Consider the following 23,973-nt stretch of genomic DNA (forward strand, 5'->3'; position numbering starts at 1 on the left):
TAGAAACCTTCTCTTTTCTTTCTGTACTCTAACTTGATCATCTCATCTGTACCCGCTGATCCAGTTATCACCAATCACTGTGACCCTTAAACATTTCTGTCTGGTTCTGATATTTCTGCTGGGATTCAAAATGACAGCTGTCAGTTATGTATTCACACATACACACAACACATGGACAAGCACACACGTACAGTGTTTAGTGTGTACCAATCCAAACTCAAGTTTCTATCAAAAAAGTAGTTTCTGTTTCTACTCTTGTGTCCCTTACTGTGTTAATGGCAAATCGTCATCATTAATCATCCAGATTCAAAACAGAATCATCTTTAATTCTTTCTTTTCCTGCATCCACCAAATATGTACAGCCTATTGATTCCCCCCAGCCCCCACCCCACGTTGTCTCTGTGTTTGTTTAGGGTCACAGTCTCCCTTGGATAACTCCTAAGTGATTACCCAGTCTCCAGTCTATTTAGTCTATCATCCATCGACAAATTCTAGGTTTATCTTCCCAAAGCATAGCTTTGGTCCTGCCACACCCCTTCTCAAAACTCATGGACATGAATGGATCCATTCGTTGATTATAGAATCAAGTCGACATTCTTTATGTTGGCTTTTTATGCTCTTGTATATTTGACTTCAAAATCATTTCTATGAGAAATTACTTATATGAGGGTTCATCAGGAGGAATTGAGTTATAGAATAGCATTGCCTTCAATAACACTTTTATGATAAATTGCTCCAAGGGCCTCTTATGACCATTCCTTGTCATGATTCTGTATGATTACTGTTCATTGTGAGTTTACTGTGCCTAGCACACATGTAATCCTTGCAACATTTTTGTGTGGTATTTACCCAATATTAGTCCCAATTTATAGTTGAAGAAACAAAAGCTCAGAGAGTTTATGGTATTGTCTGAGGTCAGCCAGCAACTTAATTAAGATTCAGACCCTAGAAGTCCAAAAGCAGCTGGTCTGTTATTTGTGTATTCATCACTCTGGAGATGGATGGTTTCCCTTCCAGCTTTTCTCCTCTCTGGTGTGCTTTTCTGAGGCTGCATCTCCTCCTGGCAGAGAGCTGCGATTTTAGGTCCTGATGTTCTGGGCTCTTTCCCCTCACATTCTCTAAAGCTGGAGTGTCATGACCTGAGCACTTGCAGCTGTTGCCCAGGCAAAGGGACTTTTTCTTCTTATAATATCCATCTTGGTTCTGCTCTCTCCTCTCTCCCTCTTTCTCACATCCTCCCTCTTCCTCATCTCTCTTTCTCTTTCATCTTTGCCTTATCTCCAGGCTTCTCCCTTTTCCTATTTTTCCTCTCCTTTCGGAAGTGCAGTGGCTCCCAACTCTTTTTAAGGCCAACCTCTGAAAGTGCAAAATGGCCCTCTGATCACCTCTCTACCAAACCTCACTTTTCAGATTGAAAAACAATAATACCAAAGCAAAACACTTCAGTGTGATAATAAAATGTCATCAAATAAGCAAATTAGAGCTGGGTTGGAGAGATTATATATACCTTGCTTTAGCAATATAAGAATGATTCATGTTTGAATCACTATGCATACATTTATTAGAGTTTAATGATGAAATTGTAGGCCAAAATATACTGTTGACATAAATATGCCTCATTATACATGGTAGGGTTAACCAAGTAACATATAAGAAAATAAAGTGATGCTGATGGAGCTAAACAAGTAGTAATTTATAGCAAGAATTGCCAAACCATGACCAACTCAAGACAATGATGCTAGATTATTCTTCTGTCCTTCCTGAAAATTTCAACAATCCTGGCTGTACAATAGGAGTTTTTCCAACATACTATACCTGCCAGACTTTAGAAAACTAACTTAGAGTCTCCAGGAGACTCTACTGGGGTGCTACTTTTAGGTGATGAATAACATTTCAGTAATTTTCATATAGTAGTTTAGTTGTAAATTGCATTTAGTCATTATAAAACAGGAAAACCAATGGAATGTAGGTTGTGGTTCCCTTAAGAATCAGAGAAGGGATGAGCATTTGGGGGTTAATGTCTGCCCTTTAGGGGACCTGTCTTTGGTCACCCATTGAGAATCATTGCCTTAGTTTCCTGCTGTGGTTTTTCTGTATTTTCTCTGACCAAGACCCCAGTGCCCTTCCTTTCCTTGGCTCCTTCTACAATGCCTTTGCTGTTCCGGCACTGCTGTGTTTGTCTGCTCTTTGAGGTGCTCCACTCTCCAACTCTACAATCAGCTGAAGTCCCATCCACATAGGTGTCCTTCATCCATCCAACCAGCACTGACCTCTGGCTTCTGGGCAACCCCTCTTGTCCTTCCACAGCACCAGCTGCATTCTGACCTATGTTGGTACTTGCCAATGTGTGTTTCTGACCCACAAGCAAAGGCAAAACCCGTATCTCATTAAGTTTTCTTTTTAACTTTCCTAACAGAGAGCCTCTTGTAGAATTGGTGCTCAGGATGTTTGTCAAATTAAATTGGCGCTAATGGGTTGTCTTGGGGATTAATAAATCGTGACTTGATAGGGTAGTTCTGTGTGATAACTTGGGAAGTTTTCATTGATTATGGAGTTTTGGGGGGAGCACTTTGTAGACTGTAGGACAAGCCACATTGATACTCAGGCTCTTGCTTTGTCATCAGTGACCTGATGCCTAAGGAAAGGATTGAATGGAAAAATAGTAACTACAGAGTAACATCTCCCTTCCACTCTGCTTTTCACATGCAGCAGCAACTAATGTGAGATCTTTAACTAACAGATACTGTATTATGAAGAAAAAAGTCAATTTGAAAAAAAACCCCACAGACCATGAACCACTGCCATTTGGTGATGAGAATGCGATTAGGCTCAACAGTTTTTATGTTATTGCCCTAAACCTTTATCATGCTTTAATAAACCCCTGGTAAACCTAATTTTATGCTTCATTTAACATTAACTCAATTGGGACACTGAAACAAACTACACCTTAGGTAAAAATGTAGGAGATTTTTGTGTCTTTGCCTATACTTTAAATGGCTGACTGTCAAATTTCTAAATGTGTCAGTTTTATTCACAGTATTATCGTAAAAACTCAATTAGACAATATGAAGTACATTTACTTATGAAATACAAGACAGGAATAGTATGTTCATCCCCAAATCTATTTTCATATCTCAATTGTGTTCTGAGCTTGTGAACTACTGTCTCCTTTAAGTGTAGGATGTGGCTCAATTAAGAATTGAGAGCATAGACCTAGAGCCGGATTGCTCAGGGTCAAATCCTGGTGCTGTCACTCTCTAGGTGACTTTTGTCAGGAGATTAGGAAAATTAAGTGAATTAATATTTGAAAAACATACAGGTGACTGACACATAGTAAGTACTGAACATGTGTTTGTGAAATAAAATGTATAAACTGTACCTTCTATAAGTGGGGTTCAAGAATTGTGGAGTATCAGGTGTTTGTTTAATTTATTATGATTACATCACCTTTTGCATTTTTAATGTCCTACGTCAGGTCACAGAGAAGTTAATTTTCAGCTCTTTATTTTACTGTCTTGAGAAGGTACCTATCAGAGTCAGAAGGTAGCCATAAGATAATATTTTCTTCAGTGAGATAATGAAATGCTACCGTTTAAAAAGTGCCATGTCACTGGAAGTCCTAGCCAGTATAACAAGGCAAGAACAAAAAAACAAAAAACATAAAAGGCATACAGATTGGAAAGGAAGATACAAAACTACTTCTAGTCTCAATTGACACGATTGTCCATGTAGAAAATCCCAAACTATATTTTTTTAAAAAAAGCTTCTAGAACTAGTGAGTTTAGTAAAGTCTCAGGATACAAAGTCAATATACAAAAATCAATTGTATTTTTATATACTAGCAATAAACAATGGGGATTCAAAATTTAAAGAATGAGTACCATCTATGATAGCACCAATAAATAAAAATAAACAGCTATAAATTTAACAAACTATGTGCAGTATCTGTATGTTGAAAGTTACAAAATACTGTGAGAGATATGCTGTATTTGTGGATTGAAAAACTCAATATTGCTAAGATGACAGTTTTCCCCAAAGTGATTTACAGATCCAACACAATCCCGATCAAAATCCCAGGAGGACTACTTTGCAGCTATCAACTGATAGCTATCGACTACTAGCTGATTCTAAAATTTATACAAGAAAACAAACAGAACAACTAAATAGCCAAAACAATTTTGAAAACAGAAAAGAATTGGAGGACTTACTCTACCTGATTTCAATACCTACCATAAAGCTCCAGCAGTCAAAACAATGTTGTGTTGGCAAAAGGTAGACACATAGATCAATGGAATAGTACAGAAAATCCAGAAATAAAGCTGGTTGGTTAGCTCAGTTGGTTAGAGTGTAGTGTTATAACACCAAGGTCAAGGGTTTGAATCCCCCTACCGGCCAGCCACCAAAAAAGAGAGAGAGAGAGAGAGAGAGAGAGAGAGAGAGAGAAGAAAATCCAGAAATAGAACTACAAAAGTGTGACAATTAATGTTTGACAAAGATTCAGAGGCAATTCAACAGACAAAAGAGAGTCTCTACAACAAATATGAACCTTGACCCATGTCTCACACCATATACAAAAATCAACTCAAAATGGATGATAGACCTCAATGTAAAATGTAAAGCTATAAAACTTATAGGAGAAAACTTTTGTGACCTTGGATTAGGCAAAGATTTTTTTCAATACTACACCTAAAGCACAATCCATAAAAGAAAAAAAAAAATGGATAAACTAGACTTAATTAAATTAAAAATTTTTTGTTCTTCTAAAGACACTGTTAAGAGAATGAAAAGACACATCATGAGCTGGGAGAAAGTATTTTTAAATCACGTATCTGACAGACGAATAATATCCAGAAAATATAAAGAACATGCAAAGCTCAATAATAAGAAAACAAACTCTTACGCACGTTTACCATACGACTCAGTAATCTCACTGGTAGGTGTTTACCTAAGACAAGTGAGAGCATATGTCCATACAAAGACCTGTACGTGAATAAGCACCTTTATTCCAAATCATCCAACTTGGAGACACCCCAAATGTCCTTTAACCTGTGAATGGACATCTGTGGATGAATCTCAAACGCATTTTGCTAAATGAAAGAAGTCAAACCCCAAAGGCTACATACTATATGATTCCATTTATATGACTTTCTGGAAAAGGGAAAACTATAGAGACAGTAAGCAGATTAGTGGCTGCCAGAGGTGGGGGTTAGGGGTGGGGAAAAGGGTTAACTGCTAAAGAGCATCATGAGGGAAGTTTTTGGAGTGAAGGAACTATTCCATATCATGACTATAGTAGTAGATGTGCATTTTTCAAAACCCATAGAACTGTACTCAAGAGACAGTGAATTTTGCTCTAGAGCAATTAAAAAAAAGTTAGAAAAGAATAGAAATGTTTTAGAACAAACTATTCATCTGAATTTAAAATAGAAAATGTCAACCTTTTTCTAAATTACCACACTGGATCACTGTATTTTAAAATTGCACCACTAAGCATTTTTTTTTTTCTTTTTTTGTCTTTTTTTTACTGACTGGCAACGGGATCGCAACCCTCGGTGTTGTGCCCGCACCGCGCTCAGCCAGTGAGCGGGAACCGGTCTCCACATGGGATCCGACCCCTCGGCGGGAGCGCTGCCGCGCTCCCAAGCGGCACACTCTCCAGTGTGCCACCGGGCCGACCAACCACTAAGCATTTTTTAATGTCAAATATAATACCATCTAAAAATGGATGGATTCTGATTAGATGTTCAGATCTAATGAATACACCTTCTTTTGCTTGTTCCATTTATTTTAAATGTCTAGTTTCTCTCTTAATCCAAAAACCTTCTGTAGTGTTTTTATTTTATTTTAGCATCAAATTCCACGAGTCACTGCTCTGGAAAGTTTCCTCCCTCTTTTCCTTATTTTTAACTTAGCTAGTATTTTTCTTTGCGTGTCTCTTATTTTTCATCAGCAACTGCTTTTTTGGATTTCCTTCAGCCCCATTTTCGCTGTCTCTTGATTTTAAAGCAGTGAGATCGACTGTGGCGTGGCTGGCACTCGTGGGAGGAGGAAACCGTGGGTGCGGGGGGGCAGATGGGCTGTGTGGGTAGGATGCAATGACTTGCTTTCTTCGTGTGTTGATTTTTGATGTAGAAATGTTAAGGATCCCAAAGGAAAACTCTTTGTTTGCATTAAAGAGTCCTTGAGTCATTTTCAGCCTTGGAAAAAATAATCTTTTGAAGCTCTTTTGACCTGTCTTCCCCTTTCAATAAATCTTCTCTGTGTGTAGCCTCCATTTCATCTGATATATTTCTTCTTCACCAAATGTGAATTTTAATTTACATTCGTTATTTAAGGCAGACTCTGCACCAAACAGCTTCTCAAGAGTCTGCATTATTTTATGTGCTGTACTGTGGTTTTACGTTCAGTCACATAGACCTGGAATATTGTTCTTTTTATATTTTGGTGGGTGCCTAAATTATAAAAGGATCAATGTCCGTAATAAAAATTGTGGGAAATATAGAAGACATGAGGAAGAATTTATATTCCCATGGCATAGCTATTACGATGGTTTATGATGTGGTGTACAACTTTTCAGATATTTTTTATTCATATGCATATACACATAGAATGTACACATTATAAATGTAATCACTATAATGTACACATATTTTTAATGTGTATGCTATACATTATAATGTATATATTATAATGTTCTTACATAATATCGCATGAATTTACCCCCCATTTTAAGTGTTCTTCTACTTTATAATTATCAGTAGTTACATGATTTGCCATTATTTGAAATTATCATTGTATATGTATATACAGTTCGTTATATATATGCACACAGATATATGACCATTTTCCTACTGATGGGTTTTTAGACATTTTCTGTTATTTCATTGTAAAAAATAATATGCAGTGGACATGCTTACAGGTAAATCTGCCCACATTAATAAGAATTTTTAAATTCCAAGGAATCGGATTATTGGGTCAAAGTGTGTACATAATTTTAAGGATTTAAACCTCCTAAAAAGTTTACACTTTCCTAAAGCATGTAAGAGTCATTTCTCTGTATTTTCACTGGCTATTTTTAAATATCTTTGCCCACTTGTTAGGTAAAAACATTGACACTTTATGATTGGTTTAATGTGCGTTTATGAGAAGTGAGATGGAGAATATTTTTTCATATTTGCCTGCTTCTGTCTGTAGCTTGTCTATTGTAATGTATTGATCATTGCTTATTTGTTTTAATTTGACCAGTAAGAGATGAAATATAAAGATATTAGCCTTTCATCTATCACATACTGCACATATATTTAACAAATTGTCATCATCTGTTAAATTTGATATGTATTAACATTTTTGTCGTAATTATAAATGGGATCTGTTTTACCGTAATATTTTCCAAATGGTTATTGCGAATATAAAGGAAATTCTTTTTAATTTTGCATCTTGACACTTTACTAAATTATATCATTACCTCTAATAGTTATCCAGCTTATTTTCTTGGGGTTTTTTGGTTGATAGTCATGACATCTGCAAGTCATGATTACTGTGTATTTTATTTCTAGAATTATACCTCCTTACTTTTAAAAATCTTATTGCTTGGCTGGGGTTTTCAGAAAGCCATTATATAGTAGTGGGACAAGTTGACAGCCTTTTGTTCCTGATGTTCATGGGAATACCCATAAGCACACAGTTATCAGTTGTTCTGAAGTGTATATTATTCATGTTAAGGAAGTGCCTTTATATTTTCAGTTTGCAATTCTTTTTTAATAAGAAATGGATTTTGAATTTTAATTAATGCACTTGGAGCATCTGTGGAGAAGCTGATGATTTTTTTCCATTGAGCCATCCTTGCATTCCCAAAATAAATTTTAAACTCATGATCTAGGGTTCTTATAACACTTGGTGCATTTTGTTAGTTTTTCTTTTATATTTTAGTCTATGTTTGTATTAGTCCATTTCTGTGGCTTATAGCAAAATACTTGGAGCTGGATAATTTATAAAGAAAATGAAATTTATTGCTTACAGTTTCTGAGGCTGGGAAATCCAAAGTCCATCTGGTGGTGGTGACAGTGACCCAGGGGTCTCACATTGCAAGATGATGGATGCAGAGAGAGAGACAGACAGACTGTCCTTCTCATTTAAAGCCCTCAGAACCATGCTCCTGACCACCACTTTTAATCCATTCACTATGGCATGGTCCTATAGTCCAATCACCTCTTCAAGGCTCCACTTTTCAATTACCATAATAGGATTTCCCACCCTCTTAACAGTCACAGTGGGGGCTAAATTTCTAACATATAAAAGTTGGGGGACACAACTCAAGCTTCAGTGAGTTTGGGGGGGACATAATTCAGTTCACTACAATGTCCATAAGAAAGTTTTAGACTAATCTGAATTTCATTTTGTGACATCATTGTCATATTTTGATATTAGGTCTCTACTACCTTGGTATTTGTAATCTTTGAGCTTTGGAAGATGGTATTTGTGGTTTTATTCCCCTTAGTCATAATGTTTTATACCTTCGCTTTTTTTTTTTTTTCTTGATTGTACTTTCCAGGGACTTACTAGATTTTAATGAACTAAGTAATTCTAAAACCCCGCTCTGGATTAACTAATAAATTTACCTACTTGTTTCTGTTTTGGTTTTTTTTAATCTCATTTTACATGTATTACTTGGTGCTGTTTTCTATGGATTTGCTTTTTTAAAAGTGTTTTTAATTGGAACCTTAATTAACTTGTTTGTGTTGAAATTTAACAGAGAGCATTAGCCCTGCTTCCCATCATTGCAGACTCTCCTTAGTTTCCAGTAATTATGTGGTCTCCTTCTTGTTTAAAAAGTGCACATTTGTTGCATTTTATAAAACCACTTCCAGGCAGAACTGCAAATGCAAAATTCAGAGGCAAATGAAGAGGGAAAACCCCTATTATTTCCTCTTTTGAGTACTAAGTTACTGAAACCAAAATGTGTTTATTGGGCATTACTTAGGTGTCATCTTTGGGGGGACTTTGTTTTCTGTTTGCAGATATTGCTGTGGTGGAGATGAGTGATGCCTTCCGGCAGCCATCCTTGTTTTACCACCTCGGGGTGAGAGAGAGTTTCAGCATGGCCAACAACATCATCCTCTACTGTGATACTAACTCGGACTCTCTGCAGTCACTGAAGGTACCTCCCTTGTTTACTCAATGTTTAATTTAAGCACCAGCATGTTAGGGATAGCTCTCTGTTATTCCAAACATTTTAAGTAGCTTATGTTTGTGAAAGGATGTTTCGTCAGTAGGATGATGATGCACCAATTACTCGGTTAAGTTGTGAGGTTTATCTAAAATTCAATGTAGAAATTTGATAATATACAGGTAGGAAAAAACTTTGTGTTGAGTCCTGAGTTCCAGATAGGGTTGCAGCTGTGGACACTGTGTTAATAGGAAGTCTCAGTACACATCCCAGGGAAAGAAAAGGGGGTTGCACGAAGTAGAAGGTCAACCTCGTGCAGTATCACACTGGGGGCTTCATTGTGCCCACCTGTCTCCAACTAAAAGTACGTTTCTTACTTGAAAGTGCTCAGGGTAGAAATTCTCTCTGAGTAACCCCAGATAATGGCTATCATTTTTAAATGGAGTATGATCTCAATTAAGATGGGAAAGAAGGAATAAAACTTTCTGTATTTGCCTACAGAATTCAACCATTCCCAATGACATTCTTTTCATTAACAGGAACTTACTGATATGAAAACATCCAAAAAGGTTGTCTGAAATGCTTTTTGTGAGGCCAAGTGATTTTTACACTGTGTGGTTCTTTGAAAAGCATCTCACAGTTCAGCGAAACTCATGCTGAGCCTGCTAGCATCCATTTCCTTTGTGAAACTTCCAGCTAGCTTTCACTCGGCTTTCTCTCAGCTCTCTCTTCCAGTTCCCCAATAAAAGCCAACTTTGGACATGGAGCCCTAGAATCCAGAGCCATATTTCTTATGGCTTAGCAATTGTGATAAGAAGATCTCTAACCCAAAATCCATGCAAAAAAATTTAGTAATATTTTGCTTTCATCTAAATATCTAAAGCATGGGTGGCTTTCTCTGAAAACCCTGCAGAGTTTCACTGAGCAAACATATTTACTGCATGCCGGGCACTGGACTGGGAATTGATAGGCATACCCCTTTCCAGAATACTCTGGAATACTTCTAAGAGATTTGCCCCTATTCGTCCTAAATTGATCTTTAATTAGGGTATCCTTAAGAAACCCATATTTAATTTTCCTCCAGATTTGCCTCTTTAATTAATGCATTATAAAATTCTGTAACTGTGTTTTTAATTTAACAGTTTGATTTGCTACGTTTACAATGTATATTGGCAGTTGACGAAGGAATAAGATTATTTTATTTACTATTAGACCTTTTCATTTTTCTTTGTATTATGTTTATTTTAAGCAGGCAGTGTTGTGTTGGAGATTTTTCACTCTATGTAAGTTTTGCTTCTACTCTACTGGTATCTGGCAAGTAATTTTATGACCATTCTTTCCTAGGGAAATTTTTTAAATGAATTAAAATTACATTTGAAAGAAAGAGATAAAGCTAATATTCAAAATTAGTATGGGACAAATAAACTGGCTTAATTGTTTTCAGCCAGCTTTTGTATAGGAGTGTTATTGGTATTTGAATAATGTAGTTCTTTTAAAAGGCTAGTGATATCTAAACTATACTCACCTATCCTGCACATAATAGCTGCTCGTTATTGAGTGCGTACTGTATGCTAGGTACCAAGTGTTCTACCCACATATATTTTCACATTTAATTCTTAAAACAGCCCTATGATATATATATATTCTATCACCATTTTACAGAATTGTAAACTGTGGCTCAAACAAATCGCATCATTTCCCAAGGTGATATAGCTAGGAAGATTTGGGACCAGATCTGCCTGACTCCAAAGCCTGTTCTAACCTCCAAGCTTTATTGTCAATTTCTTCTAGTTAGAAGTACGTATGTCAGACATTCCCACTAAGAATGTTCATTTAGAAAAACCCATCAACTCTGCCTTCTGAGTTCTCCCATGCAACATCCATCTTTTCTTTTCTCCCTTCCATTAACTTAAGGTTTTGCCATTTTCTTATTTAGACTGTTCCTAACTAGGGAGGCCATGGTGTCTAGTTGCAGAGGACAGAAATATCTGGGATAGGAAGTATTTTTTGCAGTGTAACAATTTTCTCGGAGTCCTGAAAGTTTCTCAGGTCCTCTGCTACTGAGAAAAATTCGGGTGTGTGTTTGTGTATGTGTGTGTGTGTGTGTGTGTGTGTGTGTGTGTGTGTAAATTTTATGTGTTTCTGCTGCAATTAGTTATAGGTGTAATTCTGTTATCCCTGCCATCTACCAACAGAAGGGAAAACTGCAATGAAATAAGACAGAACAAGAGATATTTATGAATAATGTATCATGTAAGGATTAGCCAATAAAATAAAAATGAAGCATCTCCCTGTTTTCACAGGGGCAAGGACAGAATTAGAATGCTATTCTCGTCAAGTATCTAGCTTCACTTAGGTTGATTCTTTGGCCATCAAAGGAAGTACAGCTGCACCAGTTTTATTTTCATCTACTGCTCTTTGTCAAAGACAACAGTTTCTCTTTGGCAGCAGATTCTAAAGAGAAATCATAGAAAAAAATTTTTAAGCGTAAGCTCCTTGAAAAATAATTAATGGAGACTATAAAAGTGCTTAAAATCTATAAGTCGTCATTTGAAAGGATATTTAGAATGTCATGTACTTGCAATAAGATTTATATCCATTTTAAATCACAAGTACTACTTTATGGTACTGAGAATGAAATATTTAAATTTTCTTTTCGATGAAAGATCATCCTTGCACTTCTAGAGAGGGAAGTTGATTCTTTTTTTTCCTTAGCATTATAACAGCACATTGTTCATAAATTCCTTTAAATAAATATCATGAGATCTTCTCATGCGCCTATTAATGTTTATTGAGAGAGATGCTATGTTAAGGTTTACATTTGCTTGAAAATAAGAAATGCTAGCGACAGTTCTTTTCTGACTCACTCATGCATTATGAAATGATCAGGCTTCCACTTGGGGTGTCTCAGTAAATGGTAGAAAGTCTGGACAACACCAGCTGATGATCTGTGGTACAGATGCGTGAAACACATAGGACATCAGAAAGGGGTTTGGAGAAATGAACGGCTGTTTTGTAGAGTGAGGATGTTGTTCCAATGAACCATTGCTTCTATCACCAGAAATTCCTTTGTAACAACAGCTCTTAACTCCCATTCTTGTGATGCTTTCCTCCACTCCCTTCTTTAGCTCCTTCTTTTCTTTCTGGGCCATTCCCCAATCACTTTAAACAATGCTGCTTATAAACAAAGCAAAACAAAATAATGAAATATCATTGCACACACTCAAATAGTCAACAATGAAAAGCTTTTATAATACAGATGACAAGGCTATGAAGAGTGGGAGAGTGTATTGGTACTACCTTTTGAAAAGCAATGTGACAATATCTCATAATGCTGACAAATGAGCATATCACCAAGACTCAGCAATTCAGACCCTAGATGTGTACAGTAAAAAAAAGTCTCTCACATGCATAAGGAGACATAATCAGGAATGTTTATGTTAACAATGCTTGTAATACCCTCTCCCCCTAAAGGAAGTGGTAAATATTTGTTAACAGGAGAATGAATAAATACCTTCTGGTGTAGTCATTTAATGGAATATTATAACGCCCTTAAAATGAATCAGGTAGAGCTTTACATTTCAATATTTATATATCTAAAAAAACAGCACTGAGGAGGAAGACAAATCACATGTGTACATCTATATAAAATGTAACCATATGCAAGACAATGCTTTTATGCACATTTGTGTTTTAAAAGGATAGAAGTGTGTATGAAGATTAGAAACAACATTCAGAAGAATTACCCTCTTTAGGTGATAGGAGTGGAGTAGAATTGGGCAGGGAACACAGGAGTCTTCAACTAGATCTGTAATGTTACATTTCTAAGGTAGGTGGTAGATGCATGGATGTTTGATAATTTTTATAATTTTATATACTTGAAGTATTTCCAGATTAACCCTTTATTATTTTCTGTTTCTATCAGAATAACTTACACACATTTTGGGCATTTGAATCCCCAGATATTTTTAGTTTCTTTTCTGTAATGTTCTGGCTGTGGTTAGAAAGACTTGGGTGCGTTTGGTTCTTTCTCTCTTTCTACACTCAAATAGGCTTTATTCCTATTTTATCCATTACAGAATAAATGTTTCTCTAGAGATTGACATGCATGTCAGTTAGCGATGACTCAGCTTGTGTTGAAATGTAATGATTATGTTAGATTATTCCTTGTTCAAGAAATTTAGTTGTATTTTTCTCTTTAACCACTGCCTGAAAATTTACTTTACAGATGTGTTTTTCCTTAATAGACTAGTCTTTACAGCAATCTTACATGCTTGCTCCTTCTCTATTTCACTGAAGATAGTACACACAAATGTGGTGCCTGAAACCCTTACTCTGCCTCAATGCATCTATCACTTTCTAGATTAGGATTTGACAACATGAAATCTTATGTGAACAAACCAAAATTTGTAACACCATCAGTAAATTAGCCCTTAAAAAAATAAGCAATTTTTAACACTATGGCAGTTCCTCAAAAACATTAAAAATAAAATTATCATATGATCTAGCAATTCCATGTCTGGATATGTACCCAAAAGAATCCTAATTGTAAGAGGGATCTCGAAGACATGTTTGTATACCTATGTTCATAGCAACATTATTCACAGTATTCAAAAGGTGGAAGCAACCCGTGTCCATTTATCGATGAATGGATAAACAAAATGTGGTATATACGTATAATGGGATATTACTAAGCCTGAATGTACTAGTCAGTTTTCTGTTGCTTATAACAGGATACCTGAAACTGGGTAATTTATAAAGAAGAGAAGTTTATTTGTTATAGTTTTAGAGGCTGAGAAGTCCAAGGTCAAGGGAGAGCATCCGATGAGGGCCTTCTTCTTAGTGGGGACTTTCTGAACAGTCCTGAGGCAGCACGGGCACCACATGGCAACAGGGCAAGAGCATGTGCTAACATGCTTCTTCCTCTCCTTATTAAGCTGCTAGTGCCACTCCCATGATAACTCCTTCATCCATTAACCCATTAATCCATGAATGGATTAATCCATACATTAGGGCATACTCTTTATGGTCCAGTCACCTTTCAAAAACTCCACCTTTCAAATGCTATATTGGGGATTAAACTCTAACATGAGCTTGGGGGACATTCAAACCACAGCACTGAAGGAGGAAGGAAGTTTGTCACATGGTACACAATGGATGAACCTTGAGAACTGCCATAGTTGCTCATTCAAGTTGTTCCATGGTATCTAGACCCATGATCTTTTATCTGCAGGTACAGAGGGACCCACTCTCCTTTAGAGCTTCTGTGTTTCAAATTGGACACTAAGTTTATTTTTCTGGTACTCACTCATATCCACTTGAATCAAATGGTAATAGACTTGGAAAGAGCGGATATTGATGATTACACCCGTTTGTAGTAAATCAATGAAGACATTAAGGGGATTTTTGTTATAAACACCTCAAACTCAAATTGAATCCTTACCTGTATTTGGTGAATCTACTCAGATTCCAGAGTGTTCTTAAACTCATAAAAACATATTTCTCTTTTTTGTTCTTAAACCACTACTTCCTTTTCTTAAAGTTTGACTTCCCTTAAGGTAAATAAGTAAGATGAATTTAGTTTTAGCTTGGCTTGTGCATGAAATTAAAATTTTTACTTTTCCTAAAGGTTTTTTGATTCTTTAAGTTTAACAATGAATTTTTACTGGATTCTTTCAACACTTTAAATAGTAACAACTCGGTCAGTGGTACAAAGTAATGTTAAAAAGAAAATGTTAAAAAAGAAAAAAAGTTGTTTGAAAATATGATCCCATAAAGTAGTCTAACAATTTGTGAACTGGAAACATTGGCCCTGCCCCTTTTAACCGTGCTTCTTCTGAACATTCCTGAAAGTCTCTTGCCTACTTTATAACCAACTGTTGATTTAGAAAATGTGGTACTATGTACTCTCCCAGGTTCAACATTACCATCCCATACATTTATTTCATGGAAAGCTTTCTTTCTTTTGTTTTGTTCTTTCTGTTGAGAGAGGAGACAGTCTTCTTCCTTTGTTTTACTTTTTTCAGAAATGATCTTGCTTTCATCTAAGCTGTGATTATTCCGTCTCAAATTGGGGAAAGAAAGAGGTAATTTGGGGGGGAAGCAGATAATACAGGAAGCACTGATTAATGAAGATATTCTCTGAAGATCTTGAATTGACAAATTAGATGAATGATTTATTTAGTAGGAGTTGACTTCTCAGTTGCAGAATCCCTGAGGTTATGGGAAGAGCTTAAAACTGGAGAATCCAGTTTTCTTTTATGTCAGTTGGCAATATTACATCTTCTAAGGAAGTGTCTGTAGAATAGATAAAATATGACCTTGCTTTTTTCCCCTCATTTCTCCTTTAATCATTCTCCCTCCCCACCCACCATTTCTGGCCTCTTATTCCCATTTTGTCAAAAGGAGAGGGAAATCTATGCGACACAGGGAATGGAAAATGCCATCACATAATGGGTTGCCACAGCTATTGCCTTCATTTGTAGGGACTCTCATCCTAGGCCTATGAGTTGGAATACCTTAGAGAGCAGGAAGGAATACTCTGCACACAGCAGAAGTGGGGCAAGACTTGCTGAATTCTCTGCCTTTTTGTTCATTGTAAGTAAATGGTTCTTTCTTTGGAAGTTGATCTTCATAGCACTCCAACCCATCATCCTTGTTGGGTCCTTTTAGAAGATACCCTTGAAATTATTACTGAAATTTATGTGTAAAGTGTGATTTACTGTGCAGAAATTCATTATACCTGAAACTTTTTTATCAATACAGTTTTTTAAAAAAGAAATATCCGCACTTAAATAATGTGGTCCAATTAGATGTTGCTGAAAGAAATAGCTGGTGACAAAGAAGAGAAAGTTAATTGTAATAATAATAACAGTGTAAAGCGAAGTTTGTGTGAAGAAGGTGTGTTCAATGCCATATGTGTAAAATGTCACTCATCAGCATTCCAGCCTAGTTCAAAGAAATATATCTACTTACAGTAGAGTTCTCCCACCAAGATATATTTCTTTAAGCATGAGAGAAAACTAATAGAGAAAGAAAAGAAGAGAGTCTGAATTTCTTTTAGGATTACTTGCCAGTTTTGGAATAATTTAAACTGATTTTTGATACAGATTGTTTTAATTGACAATTGCTCAGATTTAAGTGAAGGATGTGTTCTTACCCCGATAATAAATAACACAGGTGCAAAATGTCTCTAGATCTGGGTAATGTAGGAATTGAGTCGGAGTTGTTTGCTTTGATGTTAATACCTCATGCTGTATGTGGCTTTAAAGTACTTCAAGTGCTTTCATAAACTTTTTTCATTTGATCTTTACATATAACCCAATGAGACAGACAAGTTCGACACTCACTATTGGATAGATCAGATAAATAAAAGATTTTCTTTTGTTTGTTTTTTTACAGATGAGAAGTAAGCCAGACAGATACAGTGACTCGTTAGTGATACACACAGCTAATTAGTCTCAGAGCAGGGATAAGCCCCATATTCTTTCACGTATCATCTGGTACCTTTCTCTGTAAGTCTGTCCACAGATATTACACATCCTGGAAAAAGATGATTTTCTAAGTTTTTGATAGATTATAGAGGTTTTTTTTCTTTAACTTGAGCTTCTATGTAAGCATAACATGTAAGCACAAATGTACTTAGTTCCCTATCTTTAAATACTCTGTGTCTTGGTTCTGTGACACCTGTGTTGTGTTGTTCTTACTGAGACTGCTGAGCTTTATTTTAGCAGTGTGTGATAAGGATAAGGGGGAGTCTCACTTTCTCAGTGAGGCCCAGGATGTTCACAATAGCCCATGAGATAGTTCCTTGCTTAGCTTTGAAGAACTGAAATTAGGTTGAAAGAGGATGGAACTGGGCAGTACAAGAAATATCTTTTTCCCATCTGTAACAGAAAACTTGACAAGTTCCAGTGGGACAGAAAAACGGATCAGAAGTGGAGACCCAGGAGGCCACCAGCTGGAGCCATGTTCTCTCACTGGACAAGAACTCTCAGCCAGATCCTTTCTCTTCTTTCAGGAAGCTGAGACCCTGGTTCCTAATCCTGCTTCTCTCCCCCGACGCCAAGTCCATTTGACTTGGTTGCTCCACACCTGTTATTCCCACTTCCTTCCCCTGACAGTAACTACCTAAATTTTAGGTTGGAAAATTAAAAAAAAAAAAAAGGATGTTTCTGGTACAGCCAGGGGGTGCATGGACCATATGCCCCCTAGAGACTTCAGACATGTGTGGAGTTGTAGGGGGTAATGCAGCCTCAGAAACTTTTCACAGGTGCGGAACTGGAGTTTACATTGTCTTTGTTTTTTTATTTACAGACACTTTAGATGAGAAGTGTTCATGGTCTGGTGTGAAATATAGCAGTTATGTCTTAAATTTGTTCCCTTTTTCCCCCTTCAATGGGTTTACTACAAATTAAATATTCCCTGTTCTGCCACAGTGGTTATATACCTCCCAAGGTCTTATTTGCTATTTATTTGGACTGATAATTGCACAAATAGTAGCTTTTTTTCTTTAAAGTTGATGCTTCATTTATGGTTACATCATAAACTGTGAGTAAACTCTGCTTCAAGAGAACAATTTCTACCCATTTGGCTTCTATAAAACATGAGCAATATAGTTAACAAAGATTCAGTAGATTGCTGTAGGGATGATTTCAATATAGTTTCATAATTTGATATTATGAATGCATAATCTGAAATAAAAGCAGAGCAGACAAGTAAAAGGGTTACTACTCCAACGAGCATTTCCTCAGGAAGACACAGCATATTGGCTCTAAGCCAGCAGTGGCTGTGGAGGTTTTCCGTAGAGCCTCCAGCTCACTAAGTCCTCGCCACCGCCCCCTTCCCTGTCACTTCCATTTCTGTGCCTGGTGCACCAAAAGAGAGACAACAGTAGAGTAGCTTGTGTGCTGCTATATGCAGGGAATGTCTCTCCTTCCAGTGGCACAAGGACAACACTGATTGTGATAGGCCTTTAGTCAAAAGCAAGTAATAGAATACAGAGTGGGAAGAGAGCAGCAATCACTCAATCCGACTCTCATTGTGTTACATCAGAGAGACATGAGCTGACACATGGCTAGCTGGGAGCAGAGCCAGAACTTACAGGTATTTACCCTAACTCATAGTCCTGTATTTTATTCAGTCACCAATTTATTCATTTGTGCATGCTCTTGTTGAGCACCTACTTTATGCCATGGAATTCACTAGGCAATCAGTGGGGATACAAATATGAATGAAATACATGGTCTTTGCACCATGATGTAGCATGACAAAAATGTGCAGTGTAGTATATGAAGTGTTGTTATTCAGGTCTGTATGAGGGCTAAGGATGGCACAGGTAAGGACATAGTCCTCTCCTGTTGGGAGGATAGGAGTCACAGAATGTGGTCGAGGCCAGCTTCACGGAGAGCGAGTTTCTTGTGCTCTGCACAGAGGATGTTCTGTGGTAGACAGTGAAGGGAAGGGCGTTTCCTGGTTACTTAGAGGTAAGAGAGGCTATTCCTATCAAAAGAGAGTAGTATCTGTAAGAGATGCTCCATAAATCAAGTTTGGAAAATTCTGCATGCTGTAGTTCTAGCTTTGTGGTTATCCAACATTTTTCTACTTATTTGTTCATGAGCCAGTGTGTGTGTGTGTGTGTGTGTGTGTGTGTGTGTGTAAGATGCATTAACCATCTATGAAACTACCTATGGGAAAAGCTACTTTCAACCTTCCTCTGGGATTTCACTCTTCTGTCCCTTGATTTCCATTCTTGTGGGCACCACCATTGTCCAAGTTCTTATTATGATGTCCCTGGACTTTTGGGATAGCTACTTAAGTGATTTTTCCCCCTAACATACTAAATACCAACATCTAATTAGTATTTCTCAAACTTTAACAAGTTTTACCTTTTGTTTGTCTTTCATAGGCAATACATTCATCTGCTACCAAAATTTAAAAGTACAGAGGGATATACAGTGAAAGTTATTCTCTCACCTTCATTCCCCAGCCAGCTCACTCCTTTGACAACCACCGTCATTAGTTTTCTGTATATCCTGCTAAACAGACTTTATTAATGTACACATTAGAATGTCCTTTTTCTCCCTTTTATACATACATAGGAGCACAGGATAGAAACTACTCTGCACTTTGCTTTTTTCACTTAGCAGTGTATCTTGAGATCTTTCCATATCACTACAACAAGGACATGCACATTCTTTGTGTGGCTGCACTGGATTTCACTGCACGGAGCTACTGTAGTTTATTCAGCCAGTTTCAGGTGATGGACATTCCTGTTGTTCCCAACCTTTGTTATTACAAACAGCATCCGAATGTGTGCTGGTACTTCTTTATCCATATCACTCACCTTAAAAAACACATGGAGGGTGCTGGCTGGCTAGTTCAGTTGGTTAGAGCATGGTGTTATAAAACCAGTGTCGATGATTCAGATTCCCATACCGGCCAGCTGCCAAAAAACAAACAAAAGAACAGGTTGACTGCTAAGTGCTCACAGAACAAGTACTTTGTTTTAGCCTTCCAAGCCTTCTACAATAAGGTCCCAAGTAACTTTCTCATCTTATTATCAAATGTGTCAAAATGAACTTTCTGCTTTAGCCCAAGATTAAATTCAAGATCATTTTCAAATACTTCTTTAATTCTCTGTTCTATATGTCCCCAGATGAATGGTCTTCTTTAGCTCCCAAAGATAACATCTACTGTTCGTTGAATGGGCCTTAGCTTTTCCTAGATCTCGAGCCTGGCTCCCCACCTCCCGGCCCTGCCTTTGGAAGTCGTGTCTGTCCTCCACAGCTCAGCCTGAGCTCCACCGTCTCTGCCAATCTTCACAGATGTCCTCACTCTACAGTGACCACAGCCCTTGCTGTCTGTATCATTCTTTGTACTTTTATTGTGTGGGTGAATACATGCCTGCCTATCCAGGCTTACAGTGTTTCTTTTTAAATGTGCACCTGTCCTGGGCCAGCCCGGTGGCGCACTGGAGAGTGTGCCGCTTGGGAGCGCGGCGGCGCTCCCGCTGAGGGTTCGGATCCCATGTGGAGACTGGCTTCCGCTCACTGGCTGAGCGTGGTGTGGGCGCAACACTGAGGGTTGCGATCCCGTTGCTGGTCCCCGGTACGGGCGCGTCACCGAGGGTTGCGATCCCGTTACCAGTCAGTAAAAAAAAAAAATGTGCATCTGTCCTTTTTTTTTTTTTATCAGCAAGATTGTGAGGCATTGGAGGATATCTTTATGTATTTCATATACATCTTTTTGGGTCTCAGAACTACCCAGCATAATTTCTTCCTCCATCAAGTTTTGTTTTCTCATCTGCTATTTTTAAACGTTCAAAAATCTTATGCACTGCTGTAAGCCAGAGCCCTTGCTAGTTCCTCTTTGCACCTCTGTTGATTGAGCGTCCTGCTCCCGGGCCAAGGGAAGATGGTGGGTCAGTTGGGCCTTGCATCTCTGCTTTCTTACCTCACCAGATCTGGCTCCCCTCCTTAACCAGATGGACTCACCCCTGAGGCTCCACAAATGCCTTATGTTTCCTGTTTCCATGGCAACATGCATGCCATCTTTTCCAAAACGCTGTCTCATTTTCACTTTTCTAAATCATGATTCCCAACCTCAATGAAGCCTTTATTCTACAGGCTTTTCTAGATTTTCTCCCCAGTGGCTGTAGTGATTTTAATGTCTAGGAATAATAGCAATGATAGCTAGCTTTTATGGAGAGCTTTCCATGCACCAGACACTGTAGAACTATGTTATTTGCATTGTCTCACTCATTCCTCACAGCCTGGAAGATAAGGACACTGCCCACATGGTGTATTATCTCATCCCACTTCTTATTGAAAAATACATAAATTATATTTATGACTATTTATTGTCAGATATTCTCATTATCTGTGTGTGGATTTGCCAGTAGCCAATACACTTTATTTCCAGCTGCCCAAGATGTAGCATACTGCTTGTTCCCTACTGGGAGTGAGGTTTTGCTTGGGGAAAGCAAACTCATTTTAACATTTTCCCAAAGCAGTCGGGACTGATCAGGTAATTACGTGCATACTTATTCTGCAGAAATGATTTTTAGGTTATTTAGTTTGGTGATTTGACATGTTTGTGCTGTTTTCCTTAAACCATAGACAATCCTTTCGTGTTCTCCTGACTTCTCCAGCAGATTGTAAACTTCTCAGATGCAGTAACTTACTCTACTCTTCCTGAAATTTCTAACTGCTGATATAATTGTTAATGCAGATTTTCTCACATAGAATAGTTTAATAAAGATAATTGAATTCATTGATTTTTGTATTGACTTCTGCTGTACATTTTTCTTGTTTTTCAGGAAATCATTTGCCAGAAGAATAATGTGAGTATTTTACTTAACCTTTCAGAATTTTAAAAATCTCTTTTTCATTAACTAATCTTGATGATTTTTTAAAATCTGCACAAATTATTAATTTCTATCACTGTTATCCCTCTTTAGAGTTTCTGACATATATGGTTATCTTATCTAAATATTCCATTGTAGTGAAATTATTTTTATAATAATGGGAGATGATACTATTACCTGGCTTTTTCTAAATGTAATTATGTTTTAGAAAAAATTTTCATAGTATATCATAGTATATCCAATGTTGTAGAATTACGAGTGGCACTAAAACAGCATATATACTGTATACACACAGATATACACACACGTGTGTATGTATATGTATGTATCTATCTTCTATATTCTATTTCGAGAGATTAAGTCCCTAAATATTATAGTTTGCCTTTGAGATCATACTACAGAATTTCTACTCTCCACACAGAATTAAACAAACATGAAAGAGTGAGAAAAATAAATTTTAAATTTAAAAAATGCTGCATGAGGGGCCGGCCCGGTGGCGCACTGCTACAGTGCACCACTTGGGAGCACAGCAGCGCTCCCGCTGAGGGTTCGGATCCCACATACAGACCGGCCGCTCACTGGCTGAGCGAGGTGCGGGCGCAACACCGAGGGTTGCGATCCCGTTGCTGGTCCTGGTTCGGTACGGGCACGACACTGAGGGTTGCGATCCATTGCCGGTCACGAAAAAAGACAAAAAGGAAAAAAAAATGCTGCATGAGGAAAAATTGTAATACATAGTGGAAACAGCCTTGTTAAGCCAATGGTTGTATATTTGATTTTGGATGGTTGCCAATATTTAAAAACCATAAAGAATGTACTTCTGCAATTTGAAATGAAAATAATATACTCATACAACGTAAAGACTGCATGTGATTCAATTTAAGATGATAAGATTAACAGTAAAATTGGTAGTTTTTCCTTAGATGCGGAATTTTAAAACTTAAAATTTCACGAGTACAGAGACTCATTACAAGGTAAATAATGTTGCCATTGTAAACCTTTATCCTTCACATCTCAACAAGAAATGAATAATGAATGCCCCTGCTTCAGTTCAGTGTAGCAAGTATTATTAAACAAATATCTATTGAACATGTACTTGTGCCAGGCTTTGGACTTGGTGCTGAAGGGGACTTGCTATGGAGGTTGAGAGTGGAAACCACCATATTCACAACTGTTCCATGGGACACCAAACGAGTAGGGGCAGAGTCTAGTTGGGGGAGGTCAGTAAACAAACAATCAAATTAACAAATTAGGAAATTAATGTAAGGTGATGTGTTATAGAGTGGGCAGCTTTAATGTCAAGGTACTTCAGAGGAGGTAGCATAGCCTGAGACCTGAATGGCAGGAAAGAGCCAATCATGCCCAGCCCAGTTTGGACATCTGGAGAAGCAGATTGATAAAAGGACCGAATATTGCACCTCCTAAGCATGTTACCCATTGACCTGAGAAAGCTGCTGTGTCCTTATACATAAAAATCTGAATATTTTTGAGCACATATTTCAATATGTTTGAATACTAAGAGCTTTTCTTTCCAGAAGCTTGATTCATTTTCTACATGCACTTTTGCTTTACCTCTATGTAGTTTTTGAAAATTGAAAAACAGAATTGGCACTATATATATTTTAGATAGTGAAGATAACTAGTTAGAATAAGATGAGATTTGGCTGGTGGGATTTTATAGCCACAAACAAAAGCAAATGCCACAAAGATCAGAGATGTTATTTTATGACCACACCATAGTGTTTTGAAATGTAAGGAACTGTGGTAATTCTCTTGCAAGAAGCAGGTTTAAATATTTTAGTTATTAGTACCTTATTAATAAAAGGCAGTTGTTGTACTTGAGGTGTCTGTTCTTGATCACACAGTGGCTGTTTTTCTTTACTTTATCAGCTATTTCAAGTAATGGGTTCAGTGGCAACGGGAAACAAAATCGCAGTAACATTTCTAAGTTACATGTGAGCCAACTTGGGAAATAAATGTTCCCATATTGTTAGTTTTCATCATTTTGAAAAAGCACTGTTCTCAGCAGTTGGTGTCTTTTTAAAACACACAATGCCACTCTCCCACCCCATGCACTTTCCCCACTGCATACTCGCTGGGCGGTCTCGTAGCTCAGGCCCCGTTGCATTCTTGTGCCTCCTGCGGCTTATCACCCTCTCCTTTTTTGTCTGACATTGACAATGGGAAATTGAGAAAAAAAATTGTCACCTCAGGAACATAGGGAAGAAACTCCAACAAGTGCAGTGAGAACATAGGGAAGAAATTCCAAAGAGTGCAGTGAGGCCAGGAACTTGGGAAAACCCTTAGCGTGCTGGGGTATTTTCAACAAGGAGTCCGAAGCCTTATCCACGGGGTTTGTTTCAGGAACTGCTTTTCTCTGCTGTTTGCCTGGCTTTCATTTTTCTCCCTTTACTCAGACCTCCAATAGGCATTTTCTCCC

At 37.5% G+C, this 23,973-nt stretch overlaps 1 protein-coding gene across 1 annotated transcript in view; it reads left to right on the plus strand.

Moving 5' to 3' along the window:
• Nucleotides 1-23,973, plus strand: part of MAP3K5 (mitogen-activated protein kinase kinase kinase 5) — a 196,219-nt gene that overhangs the window by 51,984 nt on the left and 120,262 nt on the right. The window contains exons 2-3 of the mRNA XM_008574575.1: nucleotides 9,018-9,157; nucleotides 21,486-21,509. Coding sequence (XP_008572797.1) covers nucleotides 9,018-9,157; nucleotides 21,486-21,509 — 164 coding nt within the window. The remainder of the gene's footprint in view (nucleotides 1-9,017; nucleotides 9,158-21,485; nucleotides 21,510-23,973) is intronic.

This window comes from Galeopterus variegatus, unplaced genomic scaffold (assembly GCF_000696425.1).
Source record: "Galeopterus variegatus unplaced genomic scaffold, G_variegatus-3.0.2 Scaffold4, whole genome shotgun sequence".
Taxonomy (NCBI): domain Eukaryota; kingdom Metazoa; phylum Chordata; class Mammalia; order Dermoptera; family Cynocephalidae; genus Galeopterus; species Galeopterus variegatus.